The sequence below is a fragment of the Ascaphus truei genome (assembly GCF_040206685.1).
Source record: "Ascaphus truei isolate aAscTru1 chromosome 6 unlocalized genomic scaffold, aAscTru1.hap1 SUPER_6_unloc_2, whole genome shotgun sequence".
In the NCBI taxonomy this organism is placed as follows: domain Eukaryota; kingdom Metazoa; phylum Chordata; class Amphibia; order Anura; family Ascaphidae; genus Ascaphus; species Ascaphus truei.
The window spans coordinates 61,786-85,639 of NW_027453834.1; the positions used below are offsets into that span (position 1 = coordinate 61,786).

The following is a 23,854-nucleotide window of genomic DNA, read 5'->3' on the forward strand; positions in this document are numbered from 1 at the left end:
CTGGTATGTGGAGGAATTTATATACCGCTGTCAGTTTGTTGAATGGATACTTTGACTGTTAGTCACAAATATAATGAGCTTGTGGCTTTCCAGTCACCAATCACATATTCCTAGCTACACTGTAGCCCATTTTGATACTACTTAAGTTTTTAATTGCGTTGCTTACAAGGACTATTTGTAATTGTCACCCTTTTATTTTGAATAAATGTGAATACAATATATCAGGCTATATCCAGCCTAAAGTATTTACCTCATTAGGCTGCACTAAGTATATCTGGCTGGAATACTATGGACAAGGAATAGTTCCGTGGGCGCCTATATATATATATCTGGCTGGAATACTAATCTTTTATTAGAACTTAACTTCCGTCTATCAGTGGGGCGCTTTGTGCTACCGCACCCTTCATTGTTTTCTTTTGCAGCTTACTTACAACCATTTTATGAGTGACAATTTAATCAGGAGTGGTTTGGATGGTGTTTAGGTTGTTATCTTAATACACATATACACCACACTTTCCGGACCTATATATATTCATCACCCTGAGGCAAATTTCACATTAGGATTAAAATAAAATAAATGTATCCAAGTTGCCCGTCCTTACGAGTCCCTCTGTATACTGTACCACCCCAATCACTGTGGGGATTTGGAGGTGTGCTGTTTAATATTTTTTTTAACTATTCATGTAATTTGTTGTACTAAGTGTTGTTTGTCTGTGTTTTGGTGTTCATCCTAATTTTATATATTATTTCATATACCAATAAAGGTTACGTTTTACTACGTACATGTATACCATTATCCAATGAGTGCTAGTTATATGAGTGCTAGTTATATAGGGGCCTTTTTCACTCGTCTAGGCGAGTGTAGTTTTGTTCAAAACTAAGGCTGTCTCACATTTTAATCTGGTCTGTAACTGTTACATACGCCCATAATATACATCTTCTCTAACTGTGCATGCAATGTCTTGTATATAATGTATACCCTGCTCATTTATGTAACTGTATTTGTAACCATGTATTATTTGTCATATTAATTATGCCCAGGACATACGTGAAAACGAGAGGTAACTCTCAATGTATTACTTCCTGGTAACATATTTTATAAATAAAAATAAATAAATAAAGCATCTGACCCCACTCTCCAGTCCCTTAAGGGTTAATCACCTGACCCCTCTCTCCAGCCCCTTCAGGGTTAAGCGTCTGAACCCTCTCTATCCTTTCCCTTCAGGGTTAAGCGTCTGACCCCTCTCTCTCTCCAGCCCCTTAAGGGTTAAGCACCTGACCCCTCTCTCTCCAGCCCCTTCAGGGTTAAGCGTCTGACCCCTCTCTCTCCAGCCCCTTCAGGGTTAAGCGTCTGACCCCTCTCTCTCTCCAGCCCCTTAAGGGTTAAGCACCTGACCCCTCTCTCTCCAGCCCCTTCAGGGTTAAGCGTCTGACCCCTCTCTCTCCAGCCCCTTCAGGGTTAAGTGTCTGACCCCTCTCTCTCCAGCCCCTTCAGGGTTAAGCGTCTGACCCCTCTCTCTCCAGCCCCTTCAGGGTTAAGCGTCTGACCCCTCTCTCTCCAGCCCCTTCAGGGTTAAGCGTCTGACCCCTCTCTCTCCAGCCCCTTCAGGGTTAAGCGTCTGACCCCTCTCTCTCCAGCCCCTTAAGGGTTAAGCACCTGACCCCTCTCTCTCCAGCCCCTTCAGGGTTAAGCGTCTGACCCCTCTCTCTCCAGCCCCTTCAGGATTAAGCGTCTGACCCCTCTCTCTCCTGCCCCTTCAGGGTTAAGCGTTCTCTGAGAGGAGAAGAGATTGTTTTTCTGTAAACTTCGCCCCTCCAACCTGACACTGCTGATAAGGTATCTGCCTCCAGCTTACAAGGTGCGAATCTGTCACTACCTGAAGCTTATATAAAGAGAGAGAGAGGGGAGCTGCAGGAGCTGAGACAGGACAAGGTAAGAGAGACATGCAGAGGCAGAGAGATACAGGAGGAGATGTGTGTGCGAGAGAGACATGGAGGAGTATAGCAGAAGAATAGTATTTATTGAAGAGGAGAAATAACTGAAATCTTGAGCAGCGGGGTTTGGGGTTCACTTCTTGTTAGGAGATCTGCAGAAACCTCCTCTCTTCTCCCAGACAGAGCGGGTTTGGGGTTCACTTCTTGTTAGGAGATCTGCAGAAGCCACCTCTCTTCTCCCAGACTGAGTAGAGTTTGGGGTTCACTTCTTGTTAGGGAGGAGATCTGCGGAAGCCTCCTCTCTTCTCCCAGACAGAGCGGGATTTGGGGTTCATTTCTTGTTAGGGAGGAGATCTGCGGAAGCTTCCTCTCTTCTCCCAGACAGAGCGGGGTTTGGGGATCACTTCTTGTTAGAAAGGAGATCTGCGGAAGCCTCCTCTCTTCTCCCAGACAGAGGGGGATTTGGGGTTCACTTCTTGTTAGGAGGAGATCTGCGGAAGCCTCCTCTCTTCTCCCAGACAGAGCGGGGTTTGGGGAACACTTCTTGTTAGGAAGGAGATATGCGGAAGCTTCCTCTCTTCTCCCAGACAGAGCGGGATTTGGGGTTCACTTCTTGTTAGGAAGGAGATCTGCGGAAGCCTCCTCTCTTCTCCCAGACAGAGCGGGATTTGGGGTTCACTTCTTGTTAGGAAGGAGATCTGCGGAAGCCTCCTCTCTTCTCCCAGACAGAGCAGGGTTTGGGGATCACTTCTTGTTAGGAAGGAGATCTGCGGAAGCTTCCTCTCTTCTCCCAGACAGAACGGGGTTTGGGGATCACTTCTTGTTAGGAAGGAGATCTGCGGAAGCCTCCTCTCTTCTCCCAGACAGAGCGGGGTTTGGGGTTCACTTCTTGTTAGGAGGAGATATGCGGAAGCTTCCTCTCTTCTCCCAGACAGAGCGGGGTTTGGGGATCACTTCTTGTTAGGAAGGAGATCTGCGGAAGCCTCCTCTCTTCTCCCAGACAGAGCGGGGTTTGGGGATCACTTCTTGTTAGGAAGGAGATCTGCGGAAGCCTCCTCTCTTCTCCCAGACAGAGCGGGGTTTGGGGTTCACTTCTTGTTAGGAAGGAGATCTGCGGAAGCCTCCTCTCTTCTCCCAGACAGAGCGGGGTTTGGGGATCACTTCTTGTTAGGAAGGAGATCTGCGGAAGCCTCCTCTCTTCTCCCAGACAGAGCGGGGTTTGGGGTTCACTTCTTGTTAGGAAGGAGATCTGCGGAAGCCTCCTCTCTTCTCCCAGACAGAGCGGGGTTTGGGGTTCACTTCTTGTTAGGAAGGAGATCTGCGGAAGCTTCCTCTCTTCTCCCAGAGCGGCTTTGGGGTTCACTTCTTGTTTGGAAGGAGATCTGCGGAAGCCTCCTCTCTTCTCCCAAACAGAGCAGGTTTTGGGGTTCACTTTTTGTTAGGAAGGAGATCTGCTGAAGCTTCCTCTCTTTTCCCAGACAGTCGGGATTTGGGATTCACTTATTGTTAGGAAGGAGATCTGCGGAAGCCTCCTCTCTTCTCCAAGACAGAGCAGGGTTTGGGGATCACTTCTTGTTAGGAAGGAGATCTGCGGAAGCCTCCTCTCTTCTCCCAGACAGTCGGGATTTGGGGTTCACTTCTTGTTAGGAAGGAGATCTGCGGAAGCCTCCTCTCTTCTCCCAGACAGAGCGGGGTTTGGGGTTCACTTCTTGTTAGGAAGGAGATCTGCGGAAGCCTCCTCTCTTCTCCCAGACAGAGCGGGGTTTGGGGTTCACTTCTTGTTAGGAAGGAGATCTGCGGAAGCTTCCTCTCTTCTCCCAGAGCGGCTTTGGGGTTCACTTCTTGTTTGGAAGGAGATCTGCGGAAGCCTCCTCTCTTCTCCCAAACAGAGCAGCTTTTGTGGTTCACTTTTTGTTAGGAAGGAGATCTGCTGAAGCTTCCTCTCTTTTCCCAGACAGTCGGGATTTGGGGTTCACTTCTTGTTAGGAAGGAGATCTGCGGAAGCCTCCTCTCTTCTCCCAGACAGAGCGGGGTTTGGGGATCACTTCTTGTTAGGAATAAGATCTGCGGAAGCCTCCTCTCTTCTCCCAGACAGAGCGGGGTTTGGGGTTCACTTCTTGTTAGGAAGGAGATCTGCGGAAGCCTCCTCTCTTCTCCCAGACAGAGCGGGGTTTGGGGATCACTTCTTGTTAGGAAGGAGATCTGCGGAAGCCTCCTCTCTTCTCCCAGACAGAGCGGGGTTTGGGGAACACTTCTTGTTAGGAAGGAGATCTGTGGAAGCCTTCTCTCTTCTCCCAGACAGAGCGGGGTTTGGGGATCACTTCTTGTTAGGAGATCTGCAGAAGCCTCCTCTCTTCTCCCAGACAGAGCGGGGTTTGGGGATCACTTCTTGTTAGGAAGGAGATCTGCGGAAGCCTCCTCTCTTCTCCCAGACAGAGCGAGTTTTGGGGTTCACTTTTTGTTAGGAAGGAGATCTGCTGAAGCTTCCTCTCTTTTCCCAGATAGTCGGGATTTGGGGTTCACTTCTTGTTAGGAAGGAGATCTGCGGAAGCCTTCTCACTTCTCCCAGACAGAGCGGGGTTTGGGGTTCATTTCTTGTTAGGAAGGAGATCTGCGGAAGCCTCCTCTCTTCTCCCAGACAGAGCGGGGTTTGGGGTTCACTTCTTGTTAGGAAGAAGATCTGCGGAAGCCTCCTCTCTTCTCCCAGACAGAGCGGGGTTTGGGGATCACTTCTTATTAGGAGGAGATCTGCAGAAGCTTCCTCTCTTCTCCCAGACAGAGCGGGGTTTGGGGTTCATTTCTTGTTAGGAAGATCTGCGGAAGCCTCCTCTCTTCTCCCAGACAGAGCGGGGTTTGGGGTTCACTTTTTGTTAGGAGGAGATCTGCAGAAGCCTCCTCTCTTCTCCCAGACAGAGCGGGGTTTGGGGTTCACTTCTTGTTAGGAAGGAGATCTGCGGAAGCCTCCTCTCTTCTCCCAGACAGAGCGGGGTTTGGGGTTCACTTCTTGTTAGGAGGAGATCTGCGGAAGCTTCCTCTCTTCTCCCAGACAGAGCGGGGTTTGGGGATCACTTCTTGTTAGGAAGGAGATCTGCGGAAGCCTCCTCTCTTCTCCCAGACAGAGCGGGGTTTGGGGTTCACTTCTTGTTAGGAGATCTGCGGAAGCCTCCTCTCTTCTCCCAGACAGAGCGGGGTTTTGGGGTTCACTTCTTGTTAGGAGGAGATCTGCGGTAGCTTCCTCTCTTCTCCCAGACAGAGCGGGGTTTGGGGTTCACTTCTTGTTAGGAGATCTGCGGAAGCCTCCTCTCTTCTTCCAGACAGAGCGGGGTTTGGGGTTCACTTCTCTTCTCTTTTCCAGACCTCATGAGAATTCTCTCTTCTATCAGAGGAACATAAAGGAGAACCATGAAGCTTGTGGCTCTGCTGCTGACACTCGGGTTCCTGGCAGGTAATTATTGTGTGGATGTTGCATGCAGATCAATGCTGGGATACATGACAGAGCTAGTGATACTGAGGAACAAAAGAGGGAGTGCAAATTATAAGACCGACAAAGCAACAAGGAATTGGGTGTTGGAATATGTAGGGTATGGTATAACAGTGCAGAAAGTATAAGTTTTTTAGCAGCACCTAAAAAAATAAAGCATACAGAATTAAATAACAAAGTGGTGCATGGGAACAAGGGGGACCCCGATTCCCTCCAATGTTACACAATAGAACAAGAAATTTGTTCCCAGCACTTGAAATAATGATAGAAATGAATAATGTCAGAATAATAGTTTTTACTGGTATAGAAGAATAACAAACAGCAGCAGATATTCGTGCTGCGCAAATAACGGCCGAGGACAGAAGGGGAGATACACATTACATACATTAATGTGGCAAAGTACATAACACGAAAACTCCTCAGTGAGGGGAACACAAGGGATAAACAAGGAGAGAGAAAACAGGGGGGGGGGGGGGAAACAGGGGAACAAGGTGGGCAACGTAACGTTTCGGGGGGCACCTGGCCCCTTCTTCTGGCCTGTTCCCTTAGATCAACAGATCCAGGAACTTCCCGTGTCCCTGTCAACAAAAAAGTGTTCCCTAAAACGTGGTAGAGCAATAATAAATGCAAAAACAGTAGTGTATAGTACCCACTCTGGGGTCTCTAGGTATAGACACAATCCCTGTGTATAGTACCCACTCTGGGGTCTCTAGGTATACACACAATCCCTGTGTATAGTACCCACTGTGGGGTCTCTAGGTATAGACACAATCACTGTGTATAGTACCCACTGTGGGGTCTCTAGGTATAGACACAATCCCTGTGTATAGTACCCACTGTGGGGTCTCTAGGTATAGACACAAACACTGTTTTTGCATTTATTATTGCTCTACCACGTTTTAGGGAACACTTTTTTGTTGACAGGGACACGGGAAGTTCCTGGATCTGTTGATCTAAGGGAACAGGCCAGAAGAAGGGGCCAGGTGCCCCCCGAAACGTTACGTTGCCCCCCTTGTTCCCCTGTTTCCCCCCCCCCTGTTTTCTCTCTCCTTGTTTATCCCTTGTGTTCCCCTCACTGAGGAGTTTTCGTGTTATGTACTTTGCCACATTAATGTATGTAATTTGTATCTGCCCTTCTGTCCTCGGCCGTTATTTGCGCAGCACGAATATCTGCTGCTCTATGGTGTAACCGTGCAGGGTGTTGGGGTATATAGGGAGGGGTATAACAGGGCAGGGTGTTGGGGTATATAGGGAGGGGTATAACAGGGCAGGGTGTTGGTGTGTATAGAAAGGGGTATAACAGGGCAGGGTGTTGGGGTATATAGGGAGGGGTATAACAGGGCAGGGTGTTGGTGTGTATAGGGAGGAGTATAACAGGGCAGGGTGTTGGGGTATATAGGGAGGGGTATAACAGGGCAGGGTGTTGGTGTGTATAGGGAGGGGTATAACAGGGCAGGGTGTTGGGGTATATAGGGAGGAGTATAACAGGGCAGGGTGTTGGTGTGTATAGGGAGGGGTATAACAGGGCAGGGTGTTGGGGTATATAGGGAGGGGTATAACAGGGCAGGGTGTTGGGGTATATAGGGAGGGGTATAACAGGGCAGGGTGTTGGTGTGTATAGGGAGGGGTATAACAGGGCAGGGTGTTGGTGTGTATAGGGAGGGGTATAACAGGACAGGGTGTTGGGGTATATAGGGAGGGGTATAACAGGGCAGGGTGTTGGTGTGTATAGGGAGGGGTATAACAGGGCAGGGTGTTGGTGTGTATAGGGAGGGGTATAACAGGGCAGGGTGTTGGGGTATATAGGGAGGGGTATAACAGGGCAGGGTGTTGGTGTGTATAGGGAGGGGTATAACAGGGCAGGGTGTTGGTGTGTATAGGGAGGGGTATAACAGGGCAGTTTGTTGGGGTGTATAGGGAGGGGTATAACAGGGCAGGGTGTCGGGGTGTATAGGGAGGGGTATAACAGGCCAGTGAAGACAGCAGGATGTTTGGGTGTATAGGGCGGGGTATAAAGGGTACTGAGAAGGACAACAGGGTGTTTGGGTGTATAAGGAGGGGTATAATAGGGCAGTGAGGAGAGCAGCAGGGTGTTGGGGTGTATAGGGAGGGTTATAACAGGGCAGTGAGGAGAGCTGCAGGATATTGGGGTGTTTAGGGAGGGGTATAACAGGGCAGTGAGGAGGGTAGCAGGATGTTGGGGTGTATAGGGAAGGGTACAGTATAACAGGGCAGTGAGGAGGCAGCAGGATGTTGGGGTGTATAGGGAAGGGTACAGTATAACAGGGCAGTGAGGAGGGTAGCAGGATGTTGGGGTGTATAGGGAGGGGTACTGTATAACAGGGCAGTGAGGAGGGTAGCAGGGTGTTGGGGTGTATAGGGAGGGGTACAGTATAACAGGGCAGTGAGGAGGGCAGCAGGATGTTGGGGTGTATAGGGAGGGGTACAGTATAACAGGGCAGTGAGGGGGGTAGCAGGGTGTTGGGGTGTATAGGGAAGGGTACAGTATAACAGGGCAGTGAGGAGGGTAGCAGGGTGTTGGGGTGTATATGGAGGGGTACTGTATAACAGGGCAGTGAGGAGGGTAGCAGGGTGTTGGGGTGTATAGGGAGGGGTACAGTATAACAGGGCAGTGAGGAGGGTAGCAGGGTGTTGGGGTGTATAGGGAGGGGTACTGTATAACAGGGCAGTGAGGAGGGTAGCAGGGTGTTGGGGTGTATAGGGAGGGGTACAGTATAACAGGGCAGTGAGGAGGGTAGCAGGGTGTTGGGGTGTATAGGGAGGGGTACAGTATAACAGGGCAGTGAGGAGGGTAGCAGGATGTTGGGGTGTATAGGGAGGGGTACTGTATAACAGGGCAGTGAGGAGGGCAGCAGGATGTTGGGGTGTATAGGGAGGGGTACAGTATAACAGGGCAGTGAGGGGGTGGCAGGATGTTGGGGTGTATAGGGAGGGCTATAACAGGGCAGTGAGGAAGCGGCAGGATGTTGGGGTGTATAGGGAGGGGTACAGTATAACAGGGCAGTGAGGAGGGTAGCAGGGTGTTGGGGTGTATAGGGAGGGCTATAACAGGGCAGTGAGGAAGCGGCAGGATGTTGGGGTGTATAGGGAGGGGTATAACAGGGCAGTGAGGGGGGTAGCAGGGTGTTGGGGTGTATAGGGAAGGGTACAGTATAACAGGGCAGTGAGGAGGGTAGCAGGATGTTGGGGTGTATAGGGAGGGGTATAACAGGGCAGTGAGGGGGGTAGCAGGGTGTTGGGGTGTATAGGGAGGGGTACAGTATAACAGGGCAGTGAGGAGGGCAGCAGGGTGTTGGGGTGTATAGGGATGGGTACAGTATAACAGGGCAGTGAGGGGGCAGCAGGATGTTGGGGTGTATAGGGAGGGGTACAGTATAACAGGGCAGTGAGGAGGGTAGCAGGATGTTGGGGTGTATAGGGAGGGGTATAACAGGGCAGTGAGGGGGTGGCAGGATGTTGGGGTGTATAGGGAGGGCTATAACAGGGCAGTGAGGAAGCGGCAGGATGTTGGGGTGTATATGGAGGGGTACTGTATAACAGGGCAGTGAGGAGGGTAGCAGGGTGTTGGGGTGTATAGGGAGGGGTACAGTATAACAGGGCAGTGAGGAGGGTAGCAGGGTGTTGGGGTGTATAGGGAGGGGTACTGTATAACAGGGCAGTGAGGAGGGTAGCAGGGTGTTGGGGTGTATAGGGAGGGGTACAGTATAACAGGGCAGTGAGGAGGGTAGCAGGGTGTTGGGGTGTATAGGGAGGGGTACAGTATAACAGGGCAGTGAGGAGGGTAGCAGGATGTTGGGGTGTATAGGGAGGGGTACTGTATAACAGGGCAGTGAGGAGGGCAGCAGGATGTTGGGGTGTATAGGGAGGGGTACAGTATAACAGGGCAGTGAGGGGGTGGCAGGATGTTGGGGTGTATAGGGAGGGCTATAACAGGGCAGTGAGGAAGCGGCAGGATGTTGGGGTGTATAGGGAGGGGTACAGTATAACAGGGCAGTGAGGAGGGTAGCAGGGTGTTGGGGTGTATAGGGAGGGCTATAACAGGGCAGTGAGGAAGCGGCAGGATGTTGGGGTGTATAGGGAGGGGTATAACAGGGCAGTGAGGGGGGTAGCAGGGTGTTGGGGTGTATAGGGAAGGGTACAGTATAACAGGGCAGTGAGGAGGGTAGCAGGATGTTGGGGTGTATAGGGAGGGGTATAACAGGGCAGTGAGGGGGGTAGCAGGGTGTTGGGGTGTATAGGGAGGGGTACAGTATAACAGGGCAGTGAGGAGGGCAGCAGGGTGTTGGGGTGTATAGGGATGGGTACAGTATAACAGGGCAGTGAGGGGGCAGCAGGATGTTGGGGTGTATAGGGAGGGGTACAGTATAACAGGGCAGTGAGGAGGGTAGCAGGATGTTGGGGTGTATAGGGAGGGGTATAACAGGGCAGTGAGGGGGTGGCAGGATGTTGGGGTGTATAGGGAGGGCTATAACAGGGCAGTGAGGAAGCGGCAGGATGTTGGGGTGTATAGGGAGGGGTACAGTATAACAGGGCAGTGAGGAGGGTAGCAGGGTGTTGGGGTGTATAGGGAGGGGTACAGTATAACAGGGCAGTGAGGAGGGTAGCAGGGTGTTGGGGTGTATAGGGAGGGGTACAGTATAACAGGGCAGTGAGGGGGGTAGCAGGGTGTTGGGGTGTATAGGGAGGGGTACAGTATAACAGGGCAGTGAGGAGGGTAGCAGGGTGTTGGGGTGTATAGGGAGGGGTACAGTATAACAGGGCAGTGAGGAGGGTAGCAGGGTGTTGGGGTGTATAGGGAGGGGTACAGTATAACAGGGCAGTGAGGAGGGTAGCAGGGTGTTGGGGTGTATAGGGAGGGGTACAGTATAACAGGGCAGTGAGGAGGGTAGCAGGGTGTTGGGGTGTATAGGGAGGGGTACAGTATAACAGGGCAGTGAGGAGGGTAGCAGGATGTTGGGGTGTATAGGGAGGGGTACAGTATAACAGGGCAGTGAGGGGGTAGCAGGATGTTGGGGTGTATAGGGAAGGGTACTGTATAACAGGGCAGTGAGGAGGGTAGCAGGATGTTGGGGTGTATAGGGATGGGTACAGTATAACAGGGCAGTGAGGGGGTAGCAGGATGTTGGGGTGTATAGGGAGGGGTACAGTATAACAGGGCAGTGAGGAGGGTAGCAGGATGTTGGGGTGTATAGGGAGGGGTACAGTATAACAGGGCAGTGAGGAGGGTAGCAGGATGTTGGGATGTATAGGGAGGGGTACTGTATAACAGGGCAGTGAGGGGGGTAGCAGGGTGTTGGGGTGTATAGGGAGGGGTACAGTATAACAGGACAGTGAGGAGGGTAGCAGGATGTTGGGGTGTATAGGGAGGGGTACAGTATAACAGGGCAGTGAGGAGGGTAGCAGGGTGTTGGGGTGTATAGGGAGGGGTACAGTATAACAGGACAGTGAGGAGGGTAGCAGGGTGTTGGGGTATATAGGGAGGGGTACAGTATAACAGGGCAGTGAGGAGGGTAGCAGGGTGTTGGGGTGTATAGGGAGGGCTATAACAGGGCAGTGAGGAAGCGGCAGGATGTTGGGGTGTATAGGGAGGGGTACAGTATAACAGGGCAGTGAGGGGGTAGCAGGATGTTGGGGTGTATAGGGAAGGGTACTGTATAACAGGGCAGTGAGGAGGGTAGCAGGATGTTGGGGTGTATAGGGATGGGTACAGTATAACAGGGCAGTGAGGGGGTAGCAGGATGTTGGGGTGTATAGGGAGGGGTACAGTATAACAGGGCAGTGAGGAGGGTAGCAGGATGTTGGGGTGTATAGGGAGGGGTACAGTATAACAGGGCAGTGAGGAGGGTAGCAGGATGTTGGGATGTATAGGGAGGGGTACTGTATAACAGGGCAGTGAGGGGGGTAGCAGGGTGTTGGGGTGTATAGGGAGGGGTATAACAGGGCAGTGAGGAGGGTAGCAGGATGTTGGGGTGTATAGGGAAGGGTACAGTATAACAGGGCAGTGAGGAGGGTAGCAGGATGTTGGGGTGTATAGGGAGGGGTACAGTATAACAGGGCAGTGAGGAGGGCAGCAGGATGTTGGGGTGTATAGGGAGGGGTACAGTATAACAGGGCAGTGAGGAGGGTAGCAGGGTGTTGGGGTGTATAGGGAGGGGTACAGTATAACAGGACAGTGAGGAGGGTAGCAGGATGTTGGGGTGTATAGGGAGGGGTACAGTATAACAGGGCAGTGAGGAGGGTAGCAGGGTGTTGGGGTGTATAGGGAGGGGTACAGTATAACAGGGCAGTGAGGAGGGTAGCAGGATGTTGGGGTGTATAGGGAAGGGTACAGTATAACAGGGCAGTGAGGAGGGCAGCAGGATGTTGGGGTGTATAGGGAGGGGTACAGTATAACAGGGCAGTGAGGGGGTGGCAGGATGTTGGGGTGTATAGGGAGGGGTACAGTATAACAGGGCAGTGAGGGGGGGTAGCAGGGTGTTGGGGTGTATAGGGAGGGGTACTGTATAACAGGGCAGTGAGGAGGGTAGCAGGATGTTGGGGTGTATAGGGATGGGTACAGTATAACAGGGCAGTGAGGGGGTAGCAGGATGTTGGGGTGTATAGGGAGGGGTACAGTATAACAGGGCAGTGAGGGGGTAGCAGGGTGTTGGGGTGTATAGGGAAGGGTACAGTATAACAGGGCAGTGAGGGGGTAGCAGGGTGTTGGGGTGTATAGGGAAGGGTACAGTATAACAGGGCAGTGAGGAGGGTAGCAGGATGTTGGGGTGTATAGGGAGGGGTACAGTATAACAGGGCAGTGAGGAGGGTAGCAGGATGTTGGGGTGTATAGGGATGGGTACAGTATAACAGGGCAGTGAGGGGGTAGCAGGATGTTGGGGTGTATAGGGAGGGGTACAGTATAACAGGGCAGTGAGGAGGGTAGCAGGATGTTGGGGTGTATAGGGAGGGGTATAACAGGGCAGTGAGGAGGGTAGCAGGGTGTTGCGGTGTATAGGGAGGGGTACAGTATAACAGGGCAGTGAGGAGGGTAGCAGGATGTTGGGGTGTATAGGGAGGGGTACAGTATAACAGGGCAGTGAGGAGGTTAGCAGGGTGTTGGGGTGTATAGGGAGGGGTACAGTATAACAGGGCAGTGAGGAGGGCAGCAGGATGTTGGGGTGTATAGGGAGGGGTACAGTATAACAGGGCAGTGAGGAGGGTAGCAGGGTGTTGGGGTGTATAGGGAGGGGTACAGTATAACAGGGCAGTGAGGAGGGCAGCAGGGTGTTGGGGTGTATAGGGAGGGGTACAGTATAACAGGACAGTGAGGGGGGTAGCAGGGTGTTGGGGTGTATAGGGAGGGGTACAGTATAACAGGGCAGTGAGGGGGTAGCAGGATGTTGGGGTGTATAGGGAGGGGTATAACAGGGCAGTGAGGGGGTAGCAGGGTGTTGGGGTGTATAGGGAGGGCTATAACAGGGCAGTGAGGAGGGTAGCAGGGTGTTGGGGTGTATAGGGATGGGTACAGTATAACAGGGCAGTGAGGAGGGTAGCAGGGTGTTGCGGTGTATAGGGAGGGGTACAGTATAACAGGGCAGTGAGGAGGGTAGCAGGGTGTTGGGGTGTATAGGGATGGGTACAGTATAACAGGGCAGTGAGGAGGGTAGCAGGGTGTTGGGGTGTATAGGGAGGGGTATAACAGGGCAGTGAGGGGGTAGCAGGGTGTTGGGGTGTATAGGGAGGGGTATAACAGGGCAGTGAGGGGGGTAGCAGGGTGTTGGGGTGTATAGGGAGGGGTACAGTATAACAGGGCAGTGAGGAGGGTAGCAGGGTGTTGGGGTGTATAGGGAGGGGTACAGTATAACAGGGCAGTGAGGGGGTAGCAGGATGTTGGGGTGTATAGGGAGGGGTACAGTATAACAGGACAGTGAGGAGGGTAGCAGGGTGTTGGGGTGTATAGGGAGGGGTACAGTATAACAGGGCAGTGAGGGGGTAGCAGGATGTTGGGGTGTATAGGGAGGGCTATAACAGGGCAGTGAGGAGGGTAGCAGGGTGTTGGGGTGTATAGGGAGGGGTACAGTATAACAGGGCAGTGAGGGGGTAGCAGGATGTTGGGGTGTATAGGGAGGGGTACAGTATAACAGGACAGTGAGGAGGGTAGCAGGGTGTTGGGGTGTATAGGGAGGGGTACAGTATAACAGGGCAGTGAGGAGGGCAGCAGGGTGTTGGGGTGTATAGGGAGGGGTACAGTATAACAGGGCAGTGAGGAAGCGGCAGGATGTTGGGGTGTATAGGGAGGGGTACAGTATAACAGGGCAGTGAGGAGGGTAGCAGGGTGTTGGGGTGTATAGGGAAGGGTACAGTATAACAGGGCAGTGAGGAGGGTAGCAGGGTGTTGGGGTGTATAGGGAGGGGTACAGTATAACAGGGCAGTGAGGAGGGTAGCAGGGTGTTGGGGTGTATAGGGATGGGTACAGTATAACAGGGCAGTGAGGAGGGTAGCAGGATGTTGGGGTGTATAGGGATGGGTACAGTATAACAGGGCAGTGAGGAGGGCAGCAGGGTGTTGGGGTGTATAGGGAGGGGTACTGTATAACAGGACAGTGAGGAGGGCAGCAGGGTGTTGGGGTGTATATGGGTGGGGTATAACAGGGCAGTGAGGAGGGCAGCAGGGTGTTGGGGTGTATAGGGAGGGGTATAACAGGGCAGTGAGGGGGGTAGCAGGGTGTTGGGGTGTATAGGGAAGGGTACAGTATAACAGGGCAGTGAGGGTGGGTAGCAGGGTGTTGGGGTGTATAGGGAGGGGTACTGTATAACAGGGCAGTGAGGTACCTTTTTTGGTGGAGATTAATTGCCTTGTACATATGAAAGGGGAATTGGGGTAATTATAATGATCCTTTAAGCTGAGGATGGCATTATATTATTACTTTTATTAGTTACTGTATGTTGTTTATAATATTTTATCATAATGATTGTCCTGTGTAGAGGGGAGAAGAATATTTAATATGATCTTGCTATATAGTGATATTTAGGAGCTGCGAGTAGTGCATTGCTGGAATAAGTACCTGTTCCTCTCCCACAGGTGCCAGGGCCCGATTCCTACTCCGGGACGAGCCCAAGACAAAATGGGAGTCGGCTCTGGACAGTTTCTGGCAGACGCTCAGTAAGGTGGAGGAGGCAGCGGACGAGGCGTCCTCAACGATGAAAGATTCCCAACTCAGCAAAGAACTGGAGTAAGTACAGACAGAGACAGCAACTGAGTAATAACTGGAGTAATTAGAGACAGAAACGGAGTAATTACTGGAGTAAGTACAGACAGACAGCAACTGAGTAATTACTGGAGTAATTAGAGACAGAAACGGAGTAATTACTGGAGTAAGTACAGACCGAGACAGAAACGGAGTAATTACTGTAGTAAGGAGAGACAGACAGAGACAGAAATGGAGTAATTACTGGAGTAAGTACAGACAGAGACAGAAACTGAGTAATTACTGGAGTAAGTACAGACAGACAGAAGCTGAGTAGTTACTGGAGTAAGTAGAGACAGAAACGGAGTAATTACTGGAGTAAGTACAGACCAAGACAGAAAAAGAGTAATTACTGTAGTAAGGAGAGACAGACAGAGACAGCAACGGAGTAATTACTGGAGTAAGGAGAGACAGACAGAGACAGTAACGGAGTAATTACTGGAGTAAGCACAGACAGAGACAGAAACTGAGTAATTACTGGAGTAAGTACAGACCAAGACAGAAACTGAGTAATTACTGGAGTAAGTACAGACCAAGACAGAAACGGAGTAATTACTGGAGTAAGTACAGACCAAGACAGAAACGGAGTAATTACTGTAGTAAGGAGAGACAGACAGAGACAGCAACGGAGTAATTACTGGAGTAAGGAGAGACAGACAGAGACAGTAACGGAGTAATTACTGGAGTAAGTAGAGACAGAAACGGAGTAATTACTGGAGTAAGGAGAGACGCTCAGTAAGGTGGAGGAGGCAGCGGACGAGGCGTCCTCAACGATGAAAGATTCCCAACTCCGCAAAGAACTGGGGTAAGTACAGACAGAGACAGCAACTGAGTAATAACTGGAGTAATTAGAGACAGAAACGGAGTAATTACTGGAGTAAGTACAGACAGACAGCAACTGAGTAATAACTGGAGTAATTAGAGACAGAAACGGAGTAATTACTGGAGTAAGTACAGACAGAAACGGAGTAATTACTGGAGTAAGTACAGACAGAAACGGAGTAATTACTGGAGTAATTAGAGACAGAAACGGAGTAATTACAGGAGTAAGTACAGACAGAGACAGCAACTGAGTAATAACTGGAGTAATTAGAGACAGAAACTGAGTAATTACTGGAGTATGTACAGACCGAGACAGAAACGGAGTAATTACTGGAGTATGTACAGACCGAGACAGAAACGGAGTAATTACTGGAGTAAGTACAGACAGAGACAGCAACTGAGTAATAACTGGAGTAATTAGAGACAGAAACTGGGTAATTACTGCAGTAAGAACAGACCGAGACAGAAACTGAGTAATTACTAGAGTAAGGAGAGACCGAGACAGAAACGGAGTAATTACTGGAGTAAGTACAGACCGAGACAGAAACGGAGTAATTACCGGAGTAAGGAGAGACAGAAACGGAGTAATTACTGTAGTAAGGAGAGACCGAGACGAAACTGAGTAATAACTGGAGTAAGGAGAGACCGAGACAGAAACTGAGTAATAACTGGAGTAATTAGAGACAGAAACTGAGTAATTACTGGAGTAAGAACAGACCGAGACAGAAACTGAGTAATAACTGGAGTAATTAGAGACAGAAACGGAGTAATTACTGGAGTAAGTACAGACCGAGACACAAACGGAGTAATTACTGGAGTAAGTACAGACAGAAACGGAGTAATTACTGGAGTAAGTACAGACTGAGACAGAAACTGAGTAATTACTGGAGTAATTAGAGACAGAAATGGAGTAATTACTGGAGTAAGTACAGACCGAGACAGAAACTGAGTAATAACTGGAGTAATTAGAGACAGAAACGGAGTAATTACTGGAGTAAGTACAGACCGAGACACAAACGGAGTAATTACTGGAGTAAGGAGAGACCGAGACAGAAACGGAGTAATTACTGGAGTAAGTAGAGACAGAAACTGAGTAATTACTGGAGTAAGTACAGACTGAGACAGAAACTGAGTAATTACTGGAGTAAGTACAGACAGAAACGGAGTAATTACTGGAGTAAGTACAGACTGAGACAGAAACTGAGTAATTACTGGAGTAATTAGAGACAGAAACTGAGTAATTACTGGAGTAAGTACAGACCGAGACAGAGACTGAGTAATAACTGGAGTAATTAGAGACAGAAACGGAGTAATTACTGGAGTAAGTACAGACCGAGACAGAAACGGAGTAATTACTGGAGTAAGTACAGACCGAGACAGAAACAGAGTAATTACTGGAGTAAGGAGAGACAGACAGAGACAGAAACGGAGTAATTACAGGAGTAAGTACAGACAGAGACAGAAACGGAGTAATTACTGGAGTAAGTACAGACAGAAACGGAGTAATTACTGGAGTAAGGAGAGACCGAGACAGAAACGGAGTAATTACTGGAGTAAGTACAGACAGAGACAGAAACGGAGTAATTACTGGAGTAAGGAGAGACAGAGACAGAAACGGAGTAATTACTGGAGTAAGTACAGACAGAGACAGAAATGGCGTAATTACTGGAGTAAGGAGAGACCGAGACAGAAACGGAGTAATTACTGGAGTAAGTACAGACAGAAACGGAGTAATTACTGGAGTAAGTACAGACTGAGACAGAAACGGAGTAATTACTGGAGTAAGGAGAGACAGAAACGGAGTAATTACTGGAGTAAGTACAGACAGAGACAGAAACGGAGTAATTACTGGAGTAAGTACAGACAGAAACGGAGTAATTACTGGAGTAAGTACAGACAGAGACAGAAACGGAGTAATTACTGGAGTAAGGAGAGACAGAAATTGAGTAATTACTGGAGTAAGTACAGACAGAGACAGAAATGGAGTAATTACTGGAGTAAGGAGAGACGCTCAGTAAGGTGGAGGAGGCAGCGGACGAGGCGTCCTCAACGATGAAAGATTCCCAACTCAGCAAAGAACTAGAGTAAGTACAGACAGAGACAGCAACTGAGTAATAACTGGAGTAATTAGAGACAGAAACGGAGTAATTACTGGAGTAAGTATAGACGGAGACAGCAACTGAGTAATAACTGGAGTAATTAGAGACAGAAATGTGTAATTACTGGAGTAAGTAGAGACAGAAATGGAGTAATTACTGGAGTATGTACAGACCGAGACAGAAACTGAGTAATTACTGGAGTAAGTAAAGACAGAAACGGAGTAATTACAGGAGTAAGTACAGGCCGAGACAGAAACGGAGTAATTACTGGAGTAAGGAGAGACAGAGACAGAAACGGAGTAATTACTGGAGTAAGTACAGACAGAAACTGAAACTGAGTAATTACTGGAGTAAGTAAAGACAGAAATGGAGTAATTACTGGAGTAAGTACAGACCGAGACACAAACGGAGTAATTACTGGAGTAAGTACAGACCGAGACAGAAACGGAGTAATTACTGGAGTAAGGAGAGACCGAGACAGAAACGGAGTAATTACTGGAGTAAGTACAGACAGAAACGGAGTAATTACTGGAGTAAGGACAGACAGAGACAGAAACGGAGTAATTACTGGAGTAAGGAGAGACAGAAACGGAGTAATTACTGGAGTAAGTACAGACAGAGACAGAAACGGAGTAATTACTGGAGTAAGGAGAGACAGAAAAGGAGTAATTACTGGAGTAAGTACAGACAGAGACAGAAACGGAGTAATTACTGTAGTAAGGAGAGACAGACAGAGACAGAAACTAAGTAATTACTGGAGTAAGTACAGACCGAGACAGAAATGGAGTATTTACTGGAGTAAGGAGAGACCGAGACAGAAACGGAGTAATTACTGGAGTAAGTACAGACAGAAACGGAGTAATTACTGGAGTAAGTACAGACAGAGACAGAAACGGAGTAATTACTGGAGTAAGGAGAGACAGAAACGGAGTAATTACTGGAGTAAGTACAGACAGAGACAGAAATGGAGTAATTACTGGAGTAAGTACAGACCGAGACACAAACGGAGTAATTACTGGAGTAAGTACAGACAGAGACAGAAACGGAGTAATTACTGGAGTAAGTACAGACCGAGACACAAACGGAGTAATTACTGGAGTAAGTACAGACCGAGACAGAAACGGAGTAATTACTGGAGTAAGGAGAGACCGAGACAGAAACGGAGTAATTACTGGAGTAAGGACAGACAGAGACAGAAACGGAGTAATTACTGGAGTAAGGAGAGACGCTCAGTAAGGTGGAGGAGGCAGCGGACGAGGCGTCCTCAACGATGAAAGATTCCCAACTCAGCAAAGAACTAGAGTAAGTACAGACAGAGACAGCAACTGAGTAATAACTGGAGTAATTAGAGACAGAAACGGAGTAATTACTGGAGTAAGTACAGACGGAGACAGCAACTGAGTAATTACTGGAGTAATTAGAGACAGAAACGGAGTAATTACTGGAGTAAGTACAGACCGAGACAGCAACTGAGTAATAACTGGAGTAATTAGAGACAGAAATGTGTAATTACTGGAGTAAGTAGAGACAGAAACGGAGTAATTACTGGAGTATGTACAGACCGAGACAGAAACGGAGTAATTACTGGAGTAAGTAAAGACAGAAACGGAGTAATTACAGGAGTAAGGACAGACCGAGACAGAAACGGAGTAATTACTGGAGTAAGTACAGACAGAAACTGAAACAGAGTAATTACTGGAGTAAGGAGAGACAGAAATGGAGTAATTACTGGAGTAAGTACAGACAGAGACAGAAACGGAGTAATTACTGGAGTAAGTACAGACAGAGACAGAAACGGAGTAATTACTGGAGTAAGTACAGACAGAGACAGAAACGGAGTAATTACTGGAGTAAGTACAGACCGAGACAGAAACGGACTAATTACTGGAGTAAGTATAGATACAGAAACAGAGTAATTACTGGAGTAAGTACAGACAGAGACAAAACGGAGTAATTACTGGAGTAACTATAAACAGAGACAGAAACTGAGTAATTACTGGAGTAAGTACAGACAGAGACAGAAACGGAGTAATTACTGGAGTAAGTACAGACAGAAACTGAAACTGAGTAATTACTGGAGTAAGTAAAGACAGAAATGGAGTAATTACTGGAGTAAGTAAAGACAGAAATGGAGTAATTACTGGAGTAAGTATAGATACAGAAACAGAGTAATTACTGGAGTAAGTACAGACATACAGAGACAGAAACTGAGTAATAACTGGAGTAACTATAAACAGACAGAAACTGAGTAATTACAATCACAGTATTTTTATTAAAATTTTAATGTGTGCGGGAGCAGGGGGTCTCCGGAGCAGAACCGCATTAATTTCAGGTCCGGGGACCCCCTGCTTCCCGAGTTACAGGCGCCGGTATCTCCTGTTCATTTCAATGTCTCGGTAACGTGAACAATGCAGGGGATACCGTCACCCCATACCAGGGCCTGTAACTCGGGAAGCAGGGGGTCCCCGGACCTGAAATGAATTTGGTTCTGCTCTGGAGACCCCCTGCTCCCGTACACTAGTATTAAAATGTAAATAAAAACAGCTTAATTAGTGGCTAGCCGCTAAGGCAATGAAGGGGTTAACCAGAGTACCCTGTTTATTGGGGGTACAGGGGGTGAATGAAGGGGGTAGTTGCAGGTCCGTTTTAAGACCTTCGTAGGCCCCAGGAACTTTTATTTCATTAGGCCTGTGTGTCCGATATTTTTACTCACTTTTATGCTAATTTCATCATTTGCTTGTTTATTTTGATACTAGCGATATTTGGCATTGATACTTTTGTTTCGATATTTAAAGGTATCGATACTTCGAAGGCCTTTTAAATTAAAATGAGCTGTTTTCTCTTATTTTGTGATTTTTTTTTTGTTTTAGGTATTTTTTCAAGTGAAATATTGTAGGCCCTAAAAGGTTTGTAGGCCCTAAAAGGTTTGTAGGCCCTAAAAGGTTTGTAGGCCCTAAAAGGTTTGTAGGCCCTAAAAGGTTTGTAGGCCCTAAAAGGTTTGTAGGCACTAAAAGGTTTGTAGGCCCGAGGCACTGTGCCTAGTCGGCCTAATGTATAAACCTGCCCTGGGTAGTTGCCCCTGTGTTGGTGGCTAGGCCTCTGGGTGGGTACCAGGAGTGGTTAAACCCTTCATTACCTTAGCGGTATACACCTAAACATCCTGCTGCCCTCCTTACTGCCCTGTTATACAGTACCCCTCCCTATACACCCCAACACCCTGCTGCCCTCCTCACTGCCCTGTTTACCCCTCCCTATACACCCCAACATCCTTCTACCATCCTCACTATCCTGTTATACCCTGACATTCTACTGCCCGGTTATACCGCTTCCTATACACCCCAACATCCTGCTGCCCCCTCACTCCCCTGTTATACCCATCCCTCTATACCCCAACACACTGCTGCACTCCTCAATGCCCTGTTATACCCCTTCCTATACACCCAAACACCCTGCTGCCCTCCTAAATTAGAGCTCTGTTTTATACATCTCTCCGGTATCTCCCGATAGTTACATATCGCTCTGTTTTATACATCTCTCCGGTATCTCCCGTTAGTTATATATCGCTCTGTTTTATACATCTCTCCGGTATCTCCCGTTAGTTATATATCGCTCTGTTGGATACATCTCTCCGGTATCTCCCGTTACAGTTATATATCGCTCTGTTGGATACATCTCTCCTGTATCTCCCGTTACATATCGCTCTGTTGGATACATCTCTCCTGTATTTCCAGTTACTTATATATCGCTCTGTTGGATACATCTCTCCGGTATCTCCCGTTACATATCGCTCTGTTGGATACATCTCTCTGGTATCTCCCGTTAGTTATATATCGCTCTGTTTGATACATCTCTCCTGTATCTCCCGTTACATATCGCTCTGTTGGATACATCTCTCCTGTATCTCCCGTTACATATCGCTCTGTTGGATACATCTCTCCTGTATCTCCCGTTACATATTGCTCTGTTTGATACATCTCTCCTGTATCTCCCGTTAGTTACATATCGCTCTGTTGGATACATCTCTCCGGTATCTCCCGTTACATATCGCTCTGTTTGATACATCTCTCCGGTATCTCCCGTTAGTTATATATCACTCTGTTTGATACATCTCTCCGGTATCTCCTGTTATATATCGCTCTGTTTGATACATCTCTCTGGTATCTCCCGTTAGTTATATATCGCTCTGTTTGATACATCTCTCCTGTATCTCCCGTTAGTTACATATCGCTCTGTTGGATACATCTCTCCGGTATCTCCCGTTACATCTCGCTCTGTTGGATACATCTCTCTGGTATCTCCCGTTACAGTTACATAGAGCTCCGTTTGATACATCTCTCCGGTATCTCCTGTTACATATTGCTCTGTTTGATACATCTCTCCGGTATCTCCCGTTAGTTACATCTCGCTCTGTTGGATACATCTCTCCGGTATCTCCCGTTAGTTATATATCGCTCTGTTTGATACATCTCTCCTGTATCTCCCGTTAGTTACATATCGCTCTGTTGGATACATCTCTCCGGTATCTCCCGTTACATCTCGCTCTGTTGGATACATCTCTCTGGTATCTCCCGTTACAGTTACATAGAGCTCCGTTTGATACATCTCTCCGGTATCTCCCGTTAGTTATATATCGCTCTGTTATATACATCTCTCCGGTATCTCCCGTTAGTTATATATCGCTCTGTTTTATACATCTCTCCGGTATCTCCCGTTAGTTATATATCGCTCTGTTGGATACATCTCTCCGGTATCTCCCGTTACATATCGCTCTGTTAGATGCATCTCTCCGGTATCTCCCGTTACAGTTATATATCGCTCTGTTGGATACATCTCTCCTGTATCTCCCGTTACATATCGCTCTGTTGGATACATCTCTCCTGTATTTCCAGTTACTTATATATCGCTCTGTTGGATACATCTCTCCGGTATCTCCCGTTACATATCGCTCTGTTGGATACATCTCTCTGGTATCTCCCGTTAGTTATATATCGCTCTGTTTGATACATCTCTCCTGTATCTCCCGTTACATATCGCTCTGTTGGATACATCTCTCCTGTATCTCCCGTTACATATCGCTCTGTTGGATACATCTCTCCTGTATCTCCCGTTACATATTGCTCTGTTTGATACATCTCTCCTGTATCTCCCGTTAGTTACATATCGCTCTGTTGGATACATCTCTCCGGTATCTCCCGTTACATATCGCTCTGTTTGATACATCTCTCCGGTATCTCCCGTTAGTTATATATCACTCTGTTTGATACATCTCTCCGGTATCTCCTGTTATATATCGCTCTGTTTGATACATCTCTCTGGTATCTCCCGTTAGTTATATATCGCTCTGTTTGATACATCTCTCCTGTATCTCCCGTTAGTTACATATCGCTCTGTTGGATACATCTCTCCGGTATCTCCCGTTACATCTCGCTCTGTTGGATACATCTCTCTGGTATCTCCCGTTACAGTTACATAGAGCTCCGTTTGATACATCTCTCCGGTATCTCCTGTTACATATTGCTCTGTTTGATACATCTCTCCGGTATCTCCCGTTAGTTACATCTCGCTCTGTTGGATACATCTCTCCGGTATCTCCCGTTAGTTATATATCGCTCTGTTTGATACATCTCTCCTGTATCTCCCGTTAGTTACATATCGCTCTGTTGGATACATCTCTCCGGTATCTCCCGTTACATCTCGCTCTGTTGGATACATCTCTCTGGTATCTCCCGTTACAGTTACATAGAGCTCCGTTTGATACATCTCTCCGGTATCTCCCGTTAGTTATATATCGCTCTGTTATATACATCTCTCCGGTATCTCCCGTTAGTTACATCTCGCTCTGTTGGATACATATCTCCGGTATCTCCCGTTAGTTACATATCGCTCTGTTTGATACATCTCTCCGGTTTCTCCCGTTAGTTATATATCGCTCTGTTATATACATCTCTCCGGTATCTCCCGTTAGTTACATATCGCTCTGTTTGATTCATCTCTCCGGTATCTCCCGTTATATATCGCTCTGTTGGATACATCTCTCTGGTATCTCCCGTTAGTTATATATCGCTCTGTTTGATACATCTCTCCGGTATCTCCCGTTAGTTATATATTTATTTATTTATTTATTTATAAAATATTTTACCAGGAAGTAATACATTGAGAGTTACCTCTCGTTTTCAAGTATGTCCTGGGCACAGAGTAAAACAAATAATACATGGTTACAAATACAGTTACATAAATGAACAAGGTATACATTATATACAAGACATTGC

General features: G+C 48.1%; 1 protein-coding gene across 1 annotated transcript in view; it reads left to right on the forward strand.

Annotated features, from left to right (window-relative positions):
• Positions 1 to 1,820: 1,820 nt before the first annotated feature.
• APOE (apolipoprotein E) overlaps positions 1,821 to 23,854 on the forward strand; it is a 38,042-nt gene continuing 16,008 nt past the window's right edge. Inside the window, 3 exon segments of the mRNA XM_075580613.1 lie at positions 1,821 to 1,933; positions 5,291 to 5,380; positions 14,499 to 14,649. Coding sequence (XP_075436728.1) covers positions 5,338 to 5,380; positions 14,499 to 14,649 — 194 coding nt within the window. The 5' untranslated portion in view covers positions 1,821 to 1,933; positions 5,291 to 5,337.